Source organism: Sceloporus occidentalis, unplaced genomic scaffold (assembly GCF_023333645.1).
Source record: "Sceloporus occidentalis isolate IW3139 unplaced genomic scaffold, rSceOcc1.0.p SCAF_3, whole genome shotgun sequence".
Lineage (NCBI taxonomy): Eukaryota > Metazoa > Chordata > Lepidosauria > Squamata > Phrynosomatidae > Sceloporus > Sceloporus occidentalis.
The window spans coordinates 90,210,275-90,229,518 of NW_028316983.1; the positions used below are offsets into that span (position 1 = coordinate 90,210,275).

The following is a 19,244-nucleotide window of genomic DNA, read 5'->3' on the forward strand; positions in this document are numbered from 1 at the left end:
CAGACTGTGCAACTTTATTTCACACTGGTATTTTCTTTCCGACTAGTGGCTGGGGACATCTCCTGGACTCATGACCAGTAATTAGCATGTATTGTTATTATCAGAGTACTCTAAATATCAGGAAAATTTCTGAATAGCTGAAGAGCATGCTTCATGCATTACTTCACCTTTGAGCCTAGCCATTCACAGTGGGAAATGTTAATGCAGGGCATTTTAAAAATGTTTTTTCTCTGTTGTTTGTGTACACTTAACTCTTGCAAAATTTATTTTCAAGGCATAATGGGCGTATAGTTCCAGCCCAGGCAGATCAATGAAATATTGCTAATAAGAGATTTTCAACTCTTTTGGCAGAAGTTGTAAATCATACAATTTAGGAATAGCGGCTAATGAAATCGTGGGTGGCATGACAATGTAGAATGGCAATCTTATGAGAAAAATATTTTTCTGGAGTTGTAAGAACGTATTTTATATGGTATGGAATTGGGGAGGGTTTTTTTTCTAAAAATAAAAATAAAATTGGTTACTGTATTTCACAGAGTATATGGGGAGTACAGGAATACAGTGAATCATTCTATTAGTTTATACTGTGTGAATGAAGTTATACAGATTGGACTGTGTATGTCAATAACTATGCAATAAGTAGCCTGTTCTCCAGTCTAATGGGACCATTAGCACAGTCCCACATACACATAGCTTTCTTCTGTTCTTCCCTTTTTCACAGTCATGTACTGTGCTTGCTCTCTCTGTGTGTTCCTTTTATAAACTTTGGGTTGATTTGTGAGATATACTTGAGTTTGACTGGACCTTCCTCACCTTATATTTCAAAGTATGTTTAATTTGTTTTTCTTCCTTGATACCTGATATCTGTCTAGCTAGTTCAAATCATTGGTAAAATATAACCCTTCTCCCAATGCTTGTTACTCCACACATTGCTTTTTCTTATTCTTCCTTATATTTACCAGACCATTGAAAAGTGATGGCAGGACAACTCACACTTGGCAGAAAGGAGTTTGTATTTTGCCCATCAGTTTGTGGCTATAAAGCACTCCAGGGTTACTTATAAAAGTGCATGAGAGATGTTGTCCATATGGAACCTTCCCTTCAAAGATTTTTCCAGTGGAGGGTGCAACCTCTCCAACATTTCACAGATGAAAACCTGGGCATGTGTGGATAAGCAGCATCACAGTGTAGTCAAGATGAGCAACCATTATTAATGAAGAAGAATGCACAAGCTAGGGGACACTTTTCCCTGAATCCCTTGGGAGGTACAGGATTATGCTCCCTCCTCTCCTCCCCTTGCTGCTGACTGAGGCCCAGTACAGGCAGACCAAAAGGCGTGTAGCGGTGCCAATACTAGGGTTTGGGAGCATGAATTAAGTGCACACTCCTGACCCCTACAGTGTATCGGCAGCAGCATTATGGTGGCATCCCATCTGCATGGGCGCCGCCATTTTGACATAAGGGACGCGCCGCATATACACATCGCTGTGTGTTTCTTACATCATGAGTGTGCCAATGGCGCACTCATGACATGCCAGCACCGTCGCAAAAAGAAACCATTTTTTCCGGGTTCTTTTTGGGGCAGAGGGACGCCAGGCAGTTTGGCTACGGCAGCATCCCTCCACAGCCAAACAGGCCGCCACCACCCCACCCTTAAGGTATGTACTGCATCTTAGTTGGGTGCGAACCACTTTTATACTTTGAACCTAGTTTGTAGCAACTGAAATAGGCTGAGAAGAGAGGTAGAAAGTGGAAGAGGAGAGAAAAACTGAAAAAGTAAGATGACAGGAATAATCCTGGCTGTTCCTTCCAAATCAGGACAGTTAGAGGATATGAGAGTGCAGTTTTGTGGCTCCTTTAGACCAGACCCCTCCATTTAAATTAACTGTGATGCCTATAAACACAAGACTGCCATGTGTGCCTTGGAATGCTTATGGGTCTTTCAGCTGGGTATTTGGAAATATAATCATTAATGATATATATCCAAAACTATCTTAGGAAGTTTTGTTTTAATTGACATTTAACTTACGTTTTAGCTATCACGGCATAGAAGGTTCTGTTCAGAAACATAATTATAACAGTTTGGAGTGTTCATTGTGTTATCTAATGAGCCCTTATATAATTTTAAGAAAAACCCAACATCTCCCACAACCTTGTCTAGTGTAAAAGTGTGGTAGAATTGTTATCGCTGGATAAAATTGTCATGTTTCTTTGATTATTTGATTATTTAATTCTTTGATTATTTACAGGTCAATGCACAAACTGACACAGCTGGAGAGACTTGACCTAGGCAATAACGAATTTTCTGAGCTGGTAAGGAAAATTAGTTTTACAGACTTCCAAACAAAATGCTATTGCACAGATGGATCCTTCAATTATAAAAATGCCCCAGACCTGTGGACTTTCGTCTTTTGGCAGGGATTGCCCCTGTGGGAATCCCGATCGTTACAGAAACCACATTTCACTGTTTTGCTTCCAATACATGGAAAAGCTGTATACAATCTTGCTTTGCATGAATAATAATGCTGTGAATCTATTTCTGCATGTGAAATATTTTATATAAACAAGGAAAATAGTGAGATAATCCAAACAGTTCCTCTGAATCTCTGGTGCTATAGATTATGTAACTTAATTGGAGAATGAACCTTTATTCCAGGGCACTAGAGCACAGAAATATAAAAGATGAAAAATTCTTAACACTATATAGTTTAGAAATTGTTGTTGTTGTTGTTATATCCTGCCTTTTCCCTATTTTGGGACTCAATGAGGCTTACAATAGTTTTTAGGAAAAATCAGTTAAAAATTCACAAAACACAAAAATTAAAACGTGATTAAAAATGAAGTAACGGATTGAAACTACAGGAAAAAAGATTCCACCTAAACATTAGGTAAGATGTATGTTTGAATTAGAATAAATGATACAGATTTATTTTTATCTTTGGACTACTCAACCATGAAAGTCCACTGGATGACTTTGGGCAAGTTATCTTCTCTCAGCCTCAGAGGAGGGCAATGGTAAACCCCTCTGAATAATTTTGCCTGAAAAACCCTGCAATAAGTTCACCTTGGGGTAACCATATGTTGGAAATGACTTGAAGCCACACAACAAACAACAAAGTTCTGTTCAGTTTTATGTAAGCTGGTTGGTCTAAATTGTAATGAAGTGTTGCTATAATTAAATACTAGATTTATAAAAACTACTTTTTTTACAGCCTGAGGTTCTGGAACAAATACAAAACCTAAAGGAATTATGGATGGACAATAATTCACTCCAAACATTACCGGGGGTACGGATATTTATTGTACAATTTTGTGGGGAAATAAGATAAATGTACAGTATGTTTTGGATATTCGTGTTGCTTTTATCATATATTGCTGATAACAAAGAAATGTGTACTTGAATATACATTTTGTTCACATTAGTCTGTGTACAAACTATCACTTTGTTAGTGTTGCTGCATATTTTAAGTAAATCGTAAGCTTTTCCCCATATGCACTGCACATGTTTGATTAGTTTGGAAAGAGCCAATTTATTTGCTTAGTAATTATTTGCTTCTTTAAAGAAGCTGGAGTGGCACATGTGAGAGAAGTGGGTTTTTAAAAAAATAGTTAGATATATTTTCAAATGAGTGAGGAAGTGTTGAGGGAGGTAGGGAGATGTATGCATGTGAACTTGAACTAAGCTGAAAAACATTTTCTGTGGCAGGCCTCCCAAGCTGCATAATTAAAGGATGTCTGGCATAATGAAGTGTCTGCCACTCTGACACAGTGCTGATCTTTCTGAAGCTCTAAATCTGGTGCCAATAATTTTGATACAGGGTACTATATAGTAATCAGATTTCTAATAGCTGTTCTATTAGAACTAAAAACTATACTTTAGCAGCTTTTGTGAAACAAACCAAATAAAAGAGAAGTATCAGTTGCTGTTACATATATGATTGTTGCAGATCATGCATTTTGACTGACTCCGTCCATGTCATCCAAGTCAATATACTATCATTGTTAGGCATTCAGATGCCATGAGAAGTTTAGCATGTCTGAAGGGAAACATTGTGCTGTGAAATGGCATAGGATAGTATGTGACATGTGCCACTCCAGCTTCTTTAACATTCCTTTGTAAACTCACTTTCAAGCACGGCAATTCTAGTTGGTTTTGGAAGTGATGATGGAAGCGGATGGTGGAGAAAACTGAATTAAGCCTAAAAATCTATCCTCTAAATCAGGGGTAGGCAACCTCTTTGACCTGGGGGCCGGGTTGCTGTCCCTCAGACAACTGGGGGGCCAAAACCAAAAAAATATATAATTAAATAATTTTAAATATATAAATAAACAAACCGGGACAAATGTGGGACAAAATTTTCAAATGGAGGACACTTTTTTTAAAAAAAAAATGGAAGACACACACAAAAAATTGCTAATTTTTAAAAAAATGTTAATATAAATGCATGTTTCTGAGGCTTCTATAGACAATTGCCCCCCCTTGCCCATCACTTGCTCTCCCTTGCCCCCCGCTTGCCCCCCTTGCCTGCCTCCTCCTGATAGGCCAAAGGCCCTGGCGGCAATCGGCGGCAGGACTGGGCTGGGGCCGGTCCCAAGGCCTCGCCGGGCCGCATCCGGCCTGTGGGCCGTAGGTTGCCTACCCCTGCTCTAAATGATATTCAAGGCTTACTCACACTGAATTCTGAAGCTTCACAGACTTGTAACTATATAAATGGCACCTACCTCAGTCTGCTCGATATCTTGGTTGTGGTAGTCAAGATGTTTCAGTATAGGATTTCAAATAAAATTTCAGATACAGCTGGGTAAAATATATAGAGAAATACCTCTTTAAATCAAGAGCATGAGTGTTTATATCTGTATGAGATCATAAAACATGAAAGCAACATTCCTGTGCTTTGCTCACATGCAGCTGCTGCAGATAATTGTGCTTCATGAAGAAAGTAAGGGCCTAGACAGATGGGGAGAATGGAGACCACAGCAACCAAATCGCGCAGCCTCGGGGAGGCCTAAAAAGAACCTGCTCCTGACAGGTTCTTTTTAGAGCATGCGCAGGGCACCATTTACGCACTTATACTCGCTGATGATGTCCGCGTGGCACCCCACTGTTTGGACACCACGCTGCACAGATGTCATCGTTGCACACCCCATATGGATGGACGCACACAACCATGGTGCCCGCACGGTGATTGTAGGGCTGGCCGCCTGCGGATGCCCCGCCCTACAAAACCCTAAAATCGGCCCCAGACTGGCACAAACCATCAGTCTGTACTGGGCCTAAATTGCATTGTGACTTAAATTTAAAAGTAGTGGTTTTTATTTTATATTTTTCTCTTAGGTCTTCCAAGAAACCTGAGCTCAAATTTCTGAAATGAATTAAGGGAATAGGGTGAAGGGAATATAGGAGGCATGCAATCAGCTTCCATTCCTTGCAGTAGCATGTGTTGCATTTTGTGATCTGTTGAGGACCCACCTTATGTGAGACTATATTCACATTGGGAAGGATTGTGACTTTCAAATATCAGGAATTCCTTTTTGTTTCCCTACATGACATCAGGACTGAATGCTTTTTATTGAATACATTGCCATTGAAGGTTGGTTGACTAAATGCGCAAGTTCATAATATTACATTATGCTACTTTTAGATATTAGTTATTGCTGTGCATTTTTAATTTGATCAACTAAACGTATTCTTATATGTTGTCATCAAGCCTATAGGAAGATTAAAGCAGTTGGTATACTTGGATGTGTCAAAAAATAGGATAGAAAGTATAGATATGGACATATCAGGATGTGAAGCCCTTGAAGATCTACTGTTGTCCTCCAACATGCTACAACAACTGCCAGACTCAATAGGTAAATAAACAACAACATGAATGTTACTGTTATTTTTGATGGCCTGTTACTGCAAAATGTTCAAGCATTTCCTCTGAGCATAAAAGAAGAATTTTAGCCTTCCTACCACCATTACCACGTTCATTATCTGAGCCATTAAACATGAGCCATTAGCAGCTTTACCTCTATAATGCCTCCTCCAGTGTACTTTTAATTCCAGGACATGTAGTAAAAGGCACATGTGTCATTTATTTAGGTTTCTGCTATAAACCTGGTGTGACTCACATTCCAGAAAATTCATGTCTTTAAACTGAAAATTGCATATGAAACTACATATGCAAATATACAATATAGGAAAACAATTTTAGATGGCGTGACTGGTTATTTTACTTTTACTGTTATTGCTACAAGAATTATATGGGTAAAACATGCAGTAGTCAATAGCAAAAGCTTTCAGGCACCTGGCTGTTTATTTCTAAAAATGGATACTTTGAATTAGATCAGAAGAGGCAGGATATAAATAAATATTTATTATAAAAAATATGTATAGATTGCCACAATCCTTTTACCTTAAAAGATCCTCATTTCAGTTTATTTCTACTGAAATAAACCTCCTTTGAATAGGTACCATAGAAAATACAGTGACCTCTTAGTATCTTCTGGGGTTTGTTTTCAGGATGCACTGTGGATACTAAAATCTGTGGATGGTCAAGTCCCACTAAATACATTTTCATAATGAAATGGTATCCCTTATATAAAATGGCAAAATCAAGGTTTGGTTTTGGAATTTATATTATTTTAAAGTATTTTCAAGCTACAGATGATTAAATCTGTGGATAAAAAATCTGTGGATACAGAGGCCTGAGCAATTAAAGGAAAGACTATGCTAATACTACATCTCACTTAATAAGCCTTTTTTATATTTTCTTTTTCTCACTCTTTCTTCTCAGGGCTTTTGAAAAGGCTTACAACTCTAAAAGTAGATGACAATCAGCTCACAGTCCTGCCCAATGCCATTGGAAAGTAAGTTGAACTGAAAACATTTTATAGCTTTTTACAATCAGCAATAGAGTACAGCACAATCCTGTACTTGGAAGTAAATTCCACAATGCTCAGTGGGACTTACTCCTGTTTAATATTGCAGTACAAATAACAAATTCATTGGACATTACTTGGTTCATCCAAAGTTTTCTTCAACACATGGGATTCTGGGCCTAAGCAGAACAAACGTTCAGAGTTTCTATAGCTTGGTAGTGTCTGTTCTGGAAAGAAGCCTGCTCTCAGCTCTCATGACACACATTCAAAAGATGAGGCTCCCACCTCCCTGCTCCTTCCATTACTTCTTGACCAATCTGCTGATAGCATCTGTGAGAATATTTGTTAGTCTCTATTTTTGTGGGTGTATTTACAACTAAGCCTTTCCTCCTTTCCCCCTTTTCAACATGTTTTCCCTTCGCTCTTCGCCTTTCTCTTACTCCAGTTTTAATAAGAGCTGTTCCAAAGTGAAACACACTCCCTCGGAATGTGGTGGAGTGTCCTCCTTTGGAACAGAGGCTGGATGGTCATCTGTTGGAGGTCCTTTGACTCTGTTTTCCTGTATGGCACAAGCAAGATGCATTTCCTCCTTTAGGGGACACTGAAAGAATCTGATCTATGTTTGGAAACACACTAAATCAAGAAATAAACTGACATGTGAAATGGTAGAGAAGCTTTTTTCAGTCTGGGTAAACCTTTGGTTTTTAGAAGTCCAAGATAACTGTGATGATGACAAACATAACAAAGCAGAAGCAGAAACTGACACTGATAACCAGGACTGCATCCACCACTGCAGAAATAATGCAGTTTGACACTACTTTAATTGCAATGGCTCAGTGCTGTGGAACTCTGGGATTTGTAGTTTTATGAGACATTTAGCCTTCTGTGTCAGAGAGTTCTGGTGCCACAACAAACTACAATTCCCAGGATTCCCTAGCATTGAGCCATGACAGTTAAAATGGTGTTAGACTGGAATATTTATACAGTGTGGATGTAGCTTGGAAAATGAATCTGATAAAATTTCATGCCTATTAATTGAATCTTAATCCCTTCTCCCTTCCACACACTCCACCCACCCCTCAATTCTTTTTATGGGAATGGGTGCTTTATGTCTATTTGATACTGTGGAGAAGAAATAACAAAATAATTTTCTTTGTTACTAATGTTAATGATTTCTTCTGGTTGTTTTTTTAATTGCCTGTTCCACATAAACTAGCAAAACCAAAGTCCGGGAGATTATTACTCCATTTGTTACAAAGAATTGTTTTAAACAGTAAATTCCATTTGTAATAATTGTTTGAACACACTGTATTGTAATATACCAATTGTGATACTTTTATGCCAAAACAAATTGTCCATAGTCATATTTTATATTCCTGAAGTAACATTTCAATTAGTAAAAAGTGCAAATGTATTTTTTCAGTTTTTCCAAAAATTTCATTCCCCCCAAAAAAGGAAAAAATCCAGTTTTTTTCCATGGTTTTAAATTTTCTGGAAATTTTACATCTCTAACTAGAGGTCCATGGGCTCTAGACATCACTAGATGTCCCCACAATAGAATGGACAGGCTGACATGTATAAACTTGGATGCTATGAGGAGTAAATTCTATTTGACTGTGGTCTTTTCTTTTTAGATAGCCAATTACTAGGCACATACTGAAATATTTTCTCTGGAAAAGCCTTCTCTCTTTCACCTATTAAGTGAACAGTTAGCATGAGTTTTTCAGCCTGAAGCCCTTCCCTTGGCTAAGCAACAGATCCATACTTCCCAGAATCTGACAAACTGTGATTTGAAGACTGTAGCAGAATCTTCTGCTTGCTGAAGACATGGTGGATTGCACTTGGCAGTACTGACTCAGGAAACTTGATCTTGGATGTGCAAGGTCTCTCTAGTGCTGAGGGTGATGTTATCTCAGGCAGAATATCTTTCTGACAGCATACCATTACTTTCATCAGTGTTCTAATCCATGGCTGAAGTGCTCTTCCAGATGTCCTACATCCAGAGCACCAGGCACATAGGAGAATATCACACGGGAGGCTTACCTCCCATTAAATTGACATTAAATCATCAGAAATCGTGCAAAACCCACGATCGGCATTCACACCGCCGCACACTTCTCCCATCAGTAAATCATAGTGGAGGCATTGGCGCTTGCTTGTCTCATCAGTAAAGCATCCTTTGAGTCGCTATTTGGAAATAATGGGATGTTCATGGTAAGCCTTCCGTGTGATATTCTCAATAGTCTTTTCATCAGTTTCCTTTGCTGGAGAAAAAAGGGATAGATTTTTCTCTGTGCTGGCACTTGTGTGATTGCACATGGCACAAGCACAGTTTAAGCAGCCTGCTTTTCTTTTAGTACCATTGATTTCAACTGAAGAATTAAACACATTCTTAATTAAAAATCAGTGGAACTTAAAGACTGCTTAACTCCAGATGAATTGTACCCACAATGTTATTTTCAGTTGTACGATCTAATGTGATGCTTCTCAGATACAGCACCTGCTGTTGGTGGTGAGAATTTTCCCTGTGAGTTCAAGCAAGAGGAAACCTTGTTTCTACTTTTTTTTAATTTCTCCCAAGAATGTATTGCCATTGTCAATTACTTGTTCCCTAAGGAACTCACAATATGCATCATACTTAAAAACTCATCACAGTGTTTATACGTGATGGGATACATGTGCTTGTTTCTCAGCTCCCCTGCAATAGGTTCTGTATTTGCTTTATGAAATGATCTACTGTATGTAGTGATTTGTTGCTCTGCTTTGCCAGTTATGAGAGCTGGAGTTATGATAAACTATGGTATCAATTGCAGCATTGGCTGCTGTGCTTTTCAGCAAGATGTCCAGATGTCACTTAAGTTATGACAAAAGTCAGAGAAGAAGGAAGGAGGGATTTTTGAAAATGGATTTACAGCCATTCCACTCTGATATCACTGCAGGTGTGGAAAAATAACAATTGTGTGGTATTTTAGTATGGTGAAACACACATAAAGTGACTGTAGTAGAGTCAAACTTAAATTGTTCCCCCTATCACAGAAAGGGTAGAGTGCTGGCAAGAATGGTACTGCTTTGTTTATTTGGGCTCTTTTGACATGTGAACTGAGCCTAAGAAGGGGTAACAGCCATGTACAATCAGCAGCTGTCAGAGTAATATTCACCCTGTCAGAGTCTATGAACTTCTGATAGCTTGTTGAGATCTTTTCCTAATAGAAGTTGACAATGTGCTGTGTTTACACAATAATTTTTAAAATTAATTAAGTATAAAACAACTAGTAATTTATGGAATCATATTTTACTTACAAATGACAGCTTTGATAGCTTCTTTCGAGATGTTTAGCAGGAATCTAATGAGTACTAATGAACTAGTGTGGTATAGTGGTTTGAGTGTTGGACTCTGACCCTGGAGACCAGGGTTCAAATCCCTGCTAAGCCATGGAAACCCACATTCTCTCAGCCTCAGAGAAAGGCAAAGGCACTCCCTCTGAACAAATATTGTGAAGAAAATCCTGTGATAGGTTTGTCTTAAGATAACCATAAGTCAAAAATTACTTGAAGGCATATAACAACAAAATGTAAATACAGAATTCATAAACTGCAAGTTTATTTAAATCATTTTTAGCCAGAGATTTTGTTTTATTTTTAATCTATGTTTTGCTTATGGGTGTTTTTGTAAGAATTCCAACAAATGTATGTTCTATCACATCAGGTTTCATGTCTGAATATAAACAATCTAATAGTTATACATATGACACTTTCAGTGTGGACTGATCACAGATGCTTCCTAGACATCAGATTTCTGTGGTGTGTATTCAAACTACTATACCAAGAAAAATTAAGTCCATTTTTTAAATTCATGAACAAGCCAGATAATGAGTTTACAATGAGAGGACCTTTCTGACTCCTCTCAATCCCTCCCTGCCTACCTTCCTGCCACCTCCAGGCCTGGGTAAGGGAAGATAGCCAGTAGGGGAGGAGGAGAGAGAAAAAAAGCACCGCCAGTTCAAGATACATTTTCTGAGCAAGTCACACTCTGTCAGCCAGAGGGAGGAGAAGGAGGTGGAGGAGAGAGAAACAGAGCACTGCCAGTTCAAGGCACACTCTCTGGGCAAGTCACACTCTCTCAGCTGGAGGGGGGGAGGAGGAGGAAACGGGAGGCAGAGGAGGAAACGGAGCAAGGAGGCCCCAGGCCTGGGTAAGGGGAGACAGCCGGCAGGAGGAGGAAGAGGAGGAGAGGGAAACGACAGTTCAAGGCACACTCTCTGGCAAAGTCACACTCTCTCAGCCAGAGGGGGGAGGAGGAGAAAGAGGCAGAGAAAGGCCCAGGACAACTCTTCACAGGCTCCTTGCCAATGAGGCTGCCAGGGGCCTAGAGAGGGAGCTGAGGGGTTCCCTCCCTGGAGCAGGTAGCTTTCGCATAATCTGTCAAAATAAATTACAAAAAAAATAATAATAATCTGTGCAAGAGAGGAGGCATGTTCCACCCACTGCCCACCCTCTGACCTTTAGCCCTCCCCCTACATGACCCGATCATGACCGGGGCCAAGTTCACAATGGCCTGACCCCGGGTTTTCCAAAAAGAAATGGGGAAAATTCCAGTTTCAGAAAATCCACGATGAGGGGGATTTGCCCCGTATTGGGTGTGCAAAACCCCCATCTGGGTGTGCAAAACCCGACACCAGTGGGAACAACCCACTTTTAAATTGGGTTCAAAATCGGGGTATATGGTAGTGTGAATTGCCCCTTCATCACTTTATTTTACCCCTGTAATCTGAAAATGGAGTGTCCAAACAGTGCTCTATAGTGATTATACTGAATGTTTGAAATAGTCCTTAGATATTCTGACTGTGGTCAAAAGACAAATGTAGAATGGTATAATGTTTAAAGCTATCTTTACAAGACAGATAGAGGGAAACAATGGAGGTAGACATAATTTAGAAGGAAAATACTTGCTCCCAACATGGTGGAGCTTGGTGTAGAGATACTGGAGAAAAAAATAATGAAATGCCCTTTTGAAGTCTATCCAATTTGCTATACAACTCATAGTCAGAATACTACTTCCACACATTGTTTCAAGTGTGGCATTGGCTTTTTGCCACCTTTTGAAAGGGAAGTGAGGTGGTTTTGAGGAGATTAATTCAGCTCAACCCCTAAAGTTGTCCACCCCAGCTCAAGTCCTCTTGGGTTATGTGGACACCTAACTTTCTCTTGATCAAATTATGTCAAATAATTTTAATGGAATGTATTTAACATGAATAATATTTAGAGAACAGAAGGTGGAATAGGTAATGATACTCTCTGCTGAGCTCTGAAACTGGTATTTTCAACATTACAGTGGTGAATGACTACCTCATTTGGAGAAGAGAACCTTTTATATAAAGATTGCACTGATCCTTCAGCACTATATTAGTATGGATGCCATTATTTCCTGTATTACTCATTCTGGGCTCTGGTGACAACAGAAAGGGAATAGCATGAAAGAAATGTATTTTTTTGGCGAGTGCAGAGCAGTTTTGCCAGGTGGTCTACTAAGGCACATTTACTTAAGTCTGCAACAGCCTCTGTCAAGCATGCATCCAGGGTGGATCTGGGCCAATTTGTCTGGATGTTGCCTTTGGAAATGATCACTTCCCTGAGTTTGAATGGCAGCTTGGCACCCACAAGCCTATAATAAAAAGTCTAACAAAGCTTTCAGCTGTTCTGTTCCCAACCCACTTCATTAATCACTCTGCAGCTCTGAAAAGGATGACACACTTCAGTCTTCCAGACTAGTGTAGTTTAGAAGTTAGTGACAGGAGACAAGGAAAAAGAAATTAGATAGAATGTGGGTTGTAGATCAGCTTGAGATGCTTTACTTGACAAACATTAAAGACAAATAATTGAGAAGAAACTAAAATCTAATTAGGTACTTGTTATTTTTTTTTTGTTGTTGCTGCCACTGAGCATATGGGGATAAAGGCTGGAGTCTTGGGGGCTGAACAGGCCACCTCTTTTAGCACCAGATTGGGGCTGCAAGAACTACATGCTGCACCCCTGATCTGACCTTTCCACAATGCAAAAAGGAGCCGCAAAAAGCGGCTCCTTTTTGCGCTATGGAAAGGGGGCCATAGCCAGCGGCACTGCAACTTTTCAGCACTTCTTTTGTGCTGTGTCATCTGGCAGCAGCAGCAGAGGAGTGCCGAGATGCCACCAGCCGTGCAGTGAGGTGTGCGGCATCTCATTGGCATGGGGGCAGAGTTGGGATGGGCATCATGTGGCCACCACACCCCCACTCCACCTCAATGCCGGCCTTTATTGCTGGTCTGTTGGTCAACATTACAATTTATGTCTGATCATAGAGAGTCAGCATGTCCCAAAATAGTTGGTACCCCAATATATAAATAGTAGCCAGGATTGGCTTTCCTCCTGCCCTATATAGTTGGCTGTTAACTCAAGAACATTCTTCCTTAGGCTGAAGCCTACAATTGACTTTTTCAAATGGGTTGTATAAAGTACAGTAATAGATATCTATCCCAAATAGCTATTAAGATCATTCAGCATGTTAACAAACAACTAACTAGTAGGTAATTATCATGTTATCAGTTCTATTTATCAGATAATAGGGCGAAGCAGACGGGGCAGAAGGAGCAGCCAGAGGCTGTTCCTGCCCCGATCACCATGGGACTGTGGCAATCAGACGCCATGGTCCTGAGGGCAGTGCTGCCAGAGTCCTAAATTGACCACAAAAAGGAGCTCCTTTTGCAGTTGAGTTTGGGCTGCCTTAAGTGGCCCCAACGTGGCTTCTGCACAATCCAGAGGCATGCACAATGTGCACGCCCAAGCCCCAGATCAGCCCAAATGCAGCCTTTTGGGCTGTCTGTTTGAGGCCATTGTCAACTTAATGTGTTGTTGTGAAGATATGTAGGAATGTATAATGACGAAATTGTATACCTACTTAGCTAGGAGTGAAACTCATTCAACTCTATGGGAGTTATACCTCACAGAAGTACAGAACTGAACAGTTCATTTTAAAAACAAAAACACTAAATGCATCTAATGGGAACTGTTTTGCTTTCTGGGGTATTTTTCCTCCATAGTATTATTTTAGAGTTGTTAGAAAGTTATTTCTCAGTTTAAGAGAAAATGGTAGAGTATCTTCATTGATTGCTATGTAGAATTGTGTGATACAGAAGTCACAGATTTAATTGTTGATTTGTGTTTTCAACAGCAATCATCTTCTCATATTTAAGATGATGATAATGGCGACATTTTAAAAAACTATGTTATGCCATCATACTGGATATTAACATTTTCTTGATCTACAGTGTTCACTTCCCAGAGCAGGCACTATTTATTGCATAGGCACCATTTCATTTTCTGTTCTCAGTACTGAAATTTAATTCTTAATACCGTTTGTAGAACTGCAAGACAATAGCATAGAAGTATTACATGCCTCAAAATAATTAATAATTTAAATAACAACAACAGTTAATGGAACAATTTACTAGGTTTTTACAAATTAAATAAATAGCATTAAATCTACAGGAGAAGGTTTGTAATTTATTACAGGGTGTGTATGTTCCTTGATGGTATGAGACTCTGGCTTCAATTCCTTACATTTAAACTTGCCAAATTTTAGTTAAAATATGTTTTGATACAGCATTGTTCATTGAATGATAAACGTACATATCTAGTTTCCTTTCCTTACGTGGGTCCAAAGAAAAGTGCATGTGTTTATTTTGTCCTTTATATGTTTTGCAGGCACTTACTGCTAGTCACATAACAAAATAGCCATACAGGTTTATCATACATTATTGCAAACACATTATTGGGCATTGGGCATGACATAGAAATCATCTTGTATAAGGTAATCTGTAGATTCTAGAAAAGTCAGTCCCTAGATGAACTGTTGTTCTGCTTTAACTAAAAATGTACTCCAAATATATTTCCATTATGTTCTTCAAATAAATCTTTATAATGTCATTCCCAAGAATTCATTTAATCCATTGATAGTCTTTTGACTTTTTGCATATTTTGAAAATTTATAATGTTAAAGATTAAACAGAAGGAAACTAACAATGGATAGTTCTGTAAAACAGACTAACAAGTATTCTTAAAATTTCAGTTTATCTTTATTAGAAGAATTTGACTGCAGCTGTAATGAACTGGAGTCTCTACCTCCCACCATTGGCTACATGCATAGTCTGCGGACGCTAGCTGTAGATGAAAATTTCCTGCCTGAACTGCCTAGAGAAGTAAGGATTAATATGAAATATAGTTCATTTGAAAATGTAATTTTCTATATACAGAGTAAATTTCCACATATATTGTTAATATTAAAGGGATTATGGCCCATGTGGGATCCTGTAGGGACCAGGTGATACCAACAGAATGCCAGGCTTTATGTATTTGCACAGCAAGGATAACAGCCAGTTATGGCTTTCAGAATTCTTAGTTCCTAACAATTTCAGTTTACAAATTTTCAGCTGATAAATGCTGATCAGGATGTGGCATACCAGGTTGTCAGACTGAAATATGGAGACAGTGTCTATACTTTTAACAGTAATATAGGACATTTTAACAGGTGTTACCTGTCACACAATCAGGTAGTATGCAACAACTGTTGAAATGTCCTCTTCAACACAGCCATTAAAGGTGTAGGAAACTTCCCCAGTTTTCACTAGTGCGGTGCCACTGGTGGGTTGTTTGTTTTCTCTTCTAATTAAAGTGAGCAGTTGCTGCACTTCAAACAGGAGAGAAAGCAAATAACAACATCTGCATATTCAGGCATTCCATGGCTTCCAGCATCTGGCAGGTCCATCCAACAGCTGAGTACCAGCCCATGCCATCTACAGATTGAGATAAGATCACAAGGGAGTAGCTCTGTACAGTTGGCCATCTGTATCCACAGATTTTTTTATCCACTGATTTAACAATCCACAGCTTGAAATATTCAAAACAAATATAAATTCCAATAGCAAACCTTGCTTTTGACATTTTATATAAGGAACACCATTTTACTATACTATTGTATTTATTATTATTATTATTATTATTATTATTATTAACCTTATTTATGAAGCACTGTAAATTTACACAGCGCTGTACATACAATCTTTTTAGTTAGACGGTTCCCTGCCCTCGGGCTTACAATCTAAAAAGACATAGAATCATAGAATCATAGAATCATAGAATCATAGAGTTGGAAGAGACATGACACAGAAGTAGAAGGGAGTGGTGAAGGGAAAGGGTAAGAGGTCCAGCAGTTCCTCTACCTCCAAGGCCTGGACCAAGGCAGATGGACTGGAGGGAGGGCTTGGCTTCATAATGGAAGGTTAATCTTCTTCCAGGGAAAATACATACTCTCAAGTAGGATAATAATATACAGTACATAGCAATACAGGAAATGGTATTTAATGGGACTTCAGTATCCATGGATTTTGGTATCTATGAGAGTCTTGGAACCAAATCCCAGTGAATACCAAGGACCACTGTATAGACCTTAGCCAAGGCTTACCCATCCAAATGAACACCATGCCATCAGGGTGAAAACTGGATAGTATCTTATCACTTGTCTTTGATGTCCACAGATTGGAAGTTGTAAAAATGTAACAGTTATGTCTCTGCGTTCAAACAAGCTGGAATTTCTTCCTGATGAGATTGGTCAGATGCAGAAACTCCGAGTCTTAAATTTGAGTGACAACAGGTGATGTTTTTATCTTTTGAATTTTCATGTGCAATCAGTGTTCCTTTTTACAGGTTGCCACCTATTCCAAATTTTAGTTATTGAAAAATTCATTTCTTAAAGCATTTTGAGATAATTAGTTGATTTTCGTTATAGAAATATTCATTTGCTAAAGTATTTCCAAATAATCAGCTGATAGAACAATTATACAGTTGTGCTCATTGATTGCATAGGATTCAGACATCTTCCCTCAAGGCAACACCTCTGCTTTGGAAGTGCCATGTTTCTAATTATTTAAAGATATACTAGTGGAATTACTGTATGCAAAGGGATCTTGTAGCACATTTAAAAGTAAATGTGCAAAAGAAGTTGTAGCGTAAGCTTTCATAGACTTGGTCTACATCCTCAGATGCATGGACTGAAGTGTTTCCCTAGGAAGGACTTTTATAATCAGACTGTATAAATCACCATAAAAATGCAAAACTGTGTTATTATATGGACCTTATCACACGGGGGAAATCAGGCAAAATCAGAGGTTTAAACAACAACTAAACAGGCAATAAACAACAAAAAATCATTCATGGGGAAATCCCAAAAAATGATTTGTATCTGTTTATTGCCTGTTTAATAGCAATGTGTGTGAAAATCTTAATTACAATATCGCATTTTGTATGGGATAATCACTGTTTAAACCCCCAATTTTCCCTGTGTGATAAACTCCTTTGTGTAGTGTGCCAGGAAGCCATTGTCTCAGTTCAGCCCATATTGATTGATTGATGTCTGTGGATATATTGTAATCCAACTGTTTCTCTTTGCTATCTTCCTTTGTAGTTTTTTCATAACACCCCAGAATCATGAAAATATACTCTCAGCAATTAATCTCAAATCCTTTATGGTTCCCAACCTGCATACACCACATTCCAAAACTCCCTCCATCATTCATATGATCATCCACCCACCCTGGTCTTGGGCAACATCTTTCAACCTTGGCCTTGGGTAACACCTGCCTTTGTCCCTCAAAGACCATAGTTAAAGCTGTCCATGTCACCTCATCACCATACTCACATGTTTGCATTTCCCTGTCTATTCATACAGTCTAATTATAAAGTTCCTTCCTGGACAACACTTCACTCCATGCATCTGAGGAAGAAGGCTATGTCTATGATAGCTTATGCTACAACTCCTTTCAATAGTTAGACTCAAAGATGCTATAAGATCCCTTTTCATACTGATATTCCAAACTATCATGGCTATGTCTCTAAATTCTACCATCCAGGAGGAATTACTTTTGTTACATTCATAAAGCTGAACCGTTGACGAAGTTGACACATAAACTCAGTATCTGTCTTTGAGACTCAACTAAATAAGCTGCAATTACATGCTGGATGTGCTTTAGTGACCTTATTCTACTCAGAGAGACAGTATAGTGTGACTTTTGAGTGAAAGTTTAAATTGAGAATAATTGAAAACACATCCAATTCTTAATGTAGGTTTCAAGCGGCACATAAATGATTATCTTTTTAAAAATATTCTGTTACATAGCTATTTCTAGTCGATTTATGAATCATGCTAGCTAATATATTTTGGGAATTTAATAGTGGTTAAAGCTACAAATCTGGTATTCAAATAACAGAAAAAGGCAATAAAAGTCAGCTTGAATTAATTTAAGCATCTAGATTTTTTATACATACCTCATTTTTTTGTTAGGAGAATGATTTAATACAAAAGCATTATTATCATGTCGCAGCCCTTATCCAGCTTCTGGAGAGTGCAAAAAAGAGCTGTAAAAAGCAGCTTCTTCCTGCGCTCTCCAAGGGTGCCATAGCTGTGGCAGTCCAGCTTTATGATGTCCCTTCGGCGCTGCATCATATAGATGCAGTGCCGGAGTCATGCCATGATGGCATGTGCCGGTCTAAGGGCGGAGTTAGGGTATCCAGCATGAGCACTCTGCGCCCTAACTCCACCCACAGGCCGGCACAAAGTGCCAATCTGTATAGGCCCTGAGTCAACAGTAGGACTAGGAATCTTATTCGGACATGTATTTATTTTATTATTTTATATACTTGTAAGGAAAAAGATAAATGAAATATTTCAAGTAGCATTGGAAAAAAGAGATAAAGATTTATTTACACACACACACACACACACACACACACACACATATATATATATGTGTGTGTGTTTTCTAAACAGCAAAAGATGAAGGAAAAGGTAAATTTCATTCTTTTTGAAAAAAATTTCCTGACTTCTATGTACTTAAATATAAAATTAAGTTTTATAGGGCTACAAATAAACAAATCACAACTATTCTGTCAAAGTGGCAGTATTTTTATGTTTTAGTCTAACCATCTGAGTTTAATGAATATAGTCTGATGATTAAAAAATTAAATTTAATACAGATTTCAACTGAGAAAACATTTTTTGGGGGGGAAATCAATAATTTAAAGTGATTATTTCTATAAAAATATATTTTCTAAAAGAAATGCAAAAAGATAAGTGAGTGGAGAGAGACAGAATATTCCTTATTTACTTGTGGATTAAATTTCTTATCTTAAAAAATAAAGTTGTTCTATGCATGAAACACTTATGTTATTTCAATGTTATTATTTTTGCAGATTGAAAAATTTGCCTATCACTTTTACAAAGCTTAAAGAACTTGCAGCACTCTGGCTGTCAGACAACCAGGTACACACTTGTTGGATTTCCTTATCCTTGC

At 38.4% G+C, this 19,244-nt stretch overlaps 1 protein-coding gene across 5 annotated transcripts in view; it reads left to right on the forward strand.

The window, feature by feature from the left end:
* LOC149316409 (leucine-rich repeat-containing protein 7) overlaps positions 1-19,244 on the forward strand; it is a 239,048-nt gene that overhangs the window by 162,341 nt on the left and 57,463 nt on the right. For all 5 annotated transcript variants that reach the window (XM_089515424.1, XM_089515427.1, XM_089515429.1 and 2 more), the window contains exons 7-13: positions 2,250-2,313; positions 3,213-3,287; positions 5,709-5,853; positions 6,783-6,855; positions 14,969-15,098; positions 16,434-16,549; positions 19,144-19,213. In XM_089515424.1, the coding sequence (XP_089371550.1) occupies positions 2,250-2,313; positions 3,213-3,287; positions 5,709-5,853; positions 6,783-6,855; positions 14,969-15,098; positions 16,434-16,549; positions 19,144-19,213 (673 nt within the window). The remainder of the gene's footprint in view (positions 1-2,249; positions 2,314-3,212; positions 3,288-5,708; positions 5,854-6,782; positions 6,856-14,968; positions 15,099-16,433; positions 16,550-19,143; positions 19,214-19,244) is intronic.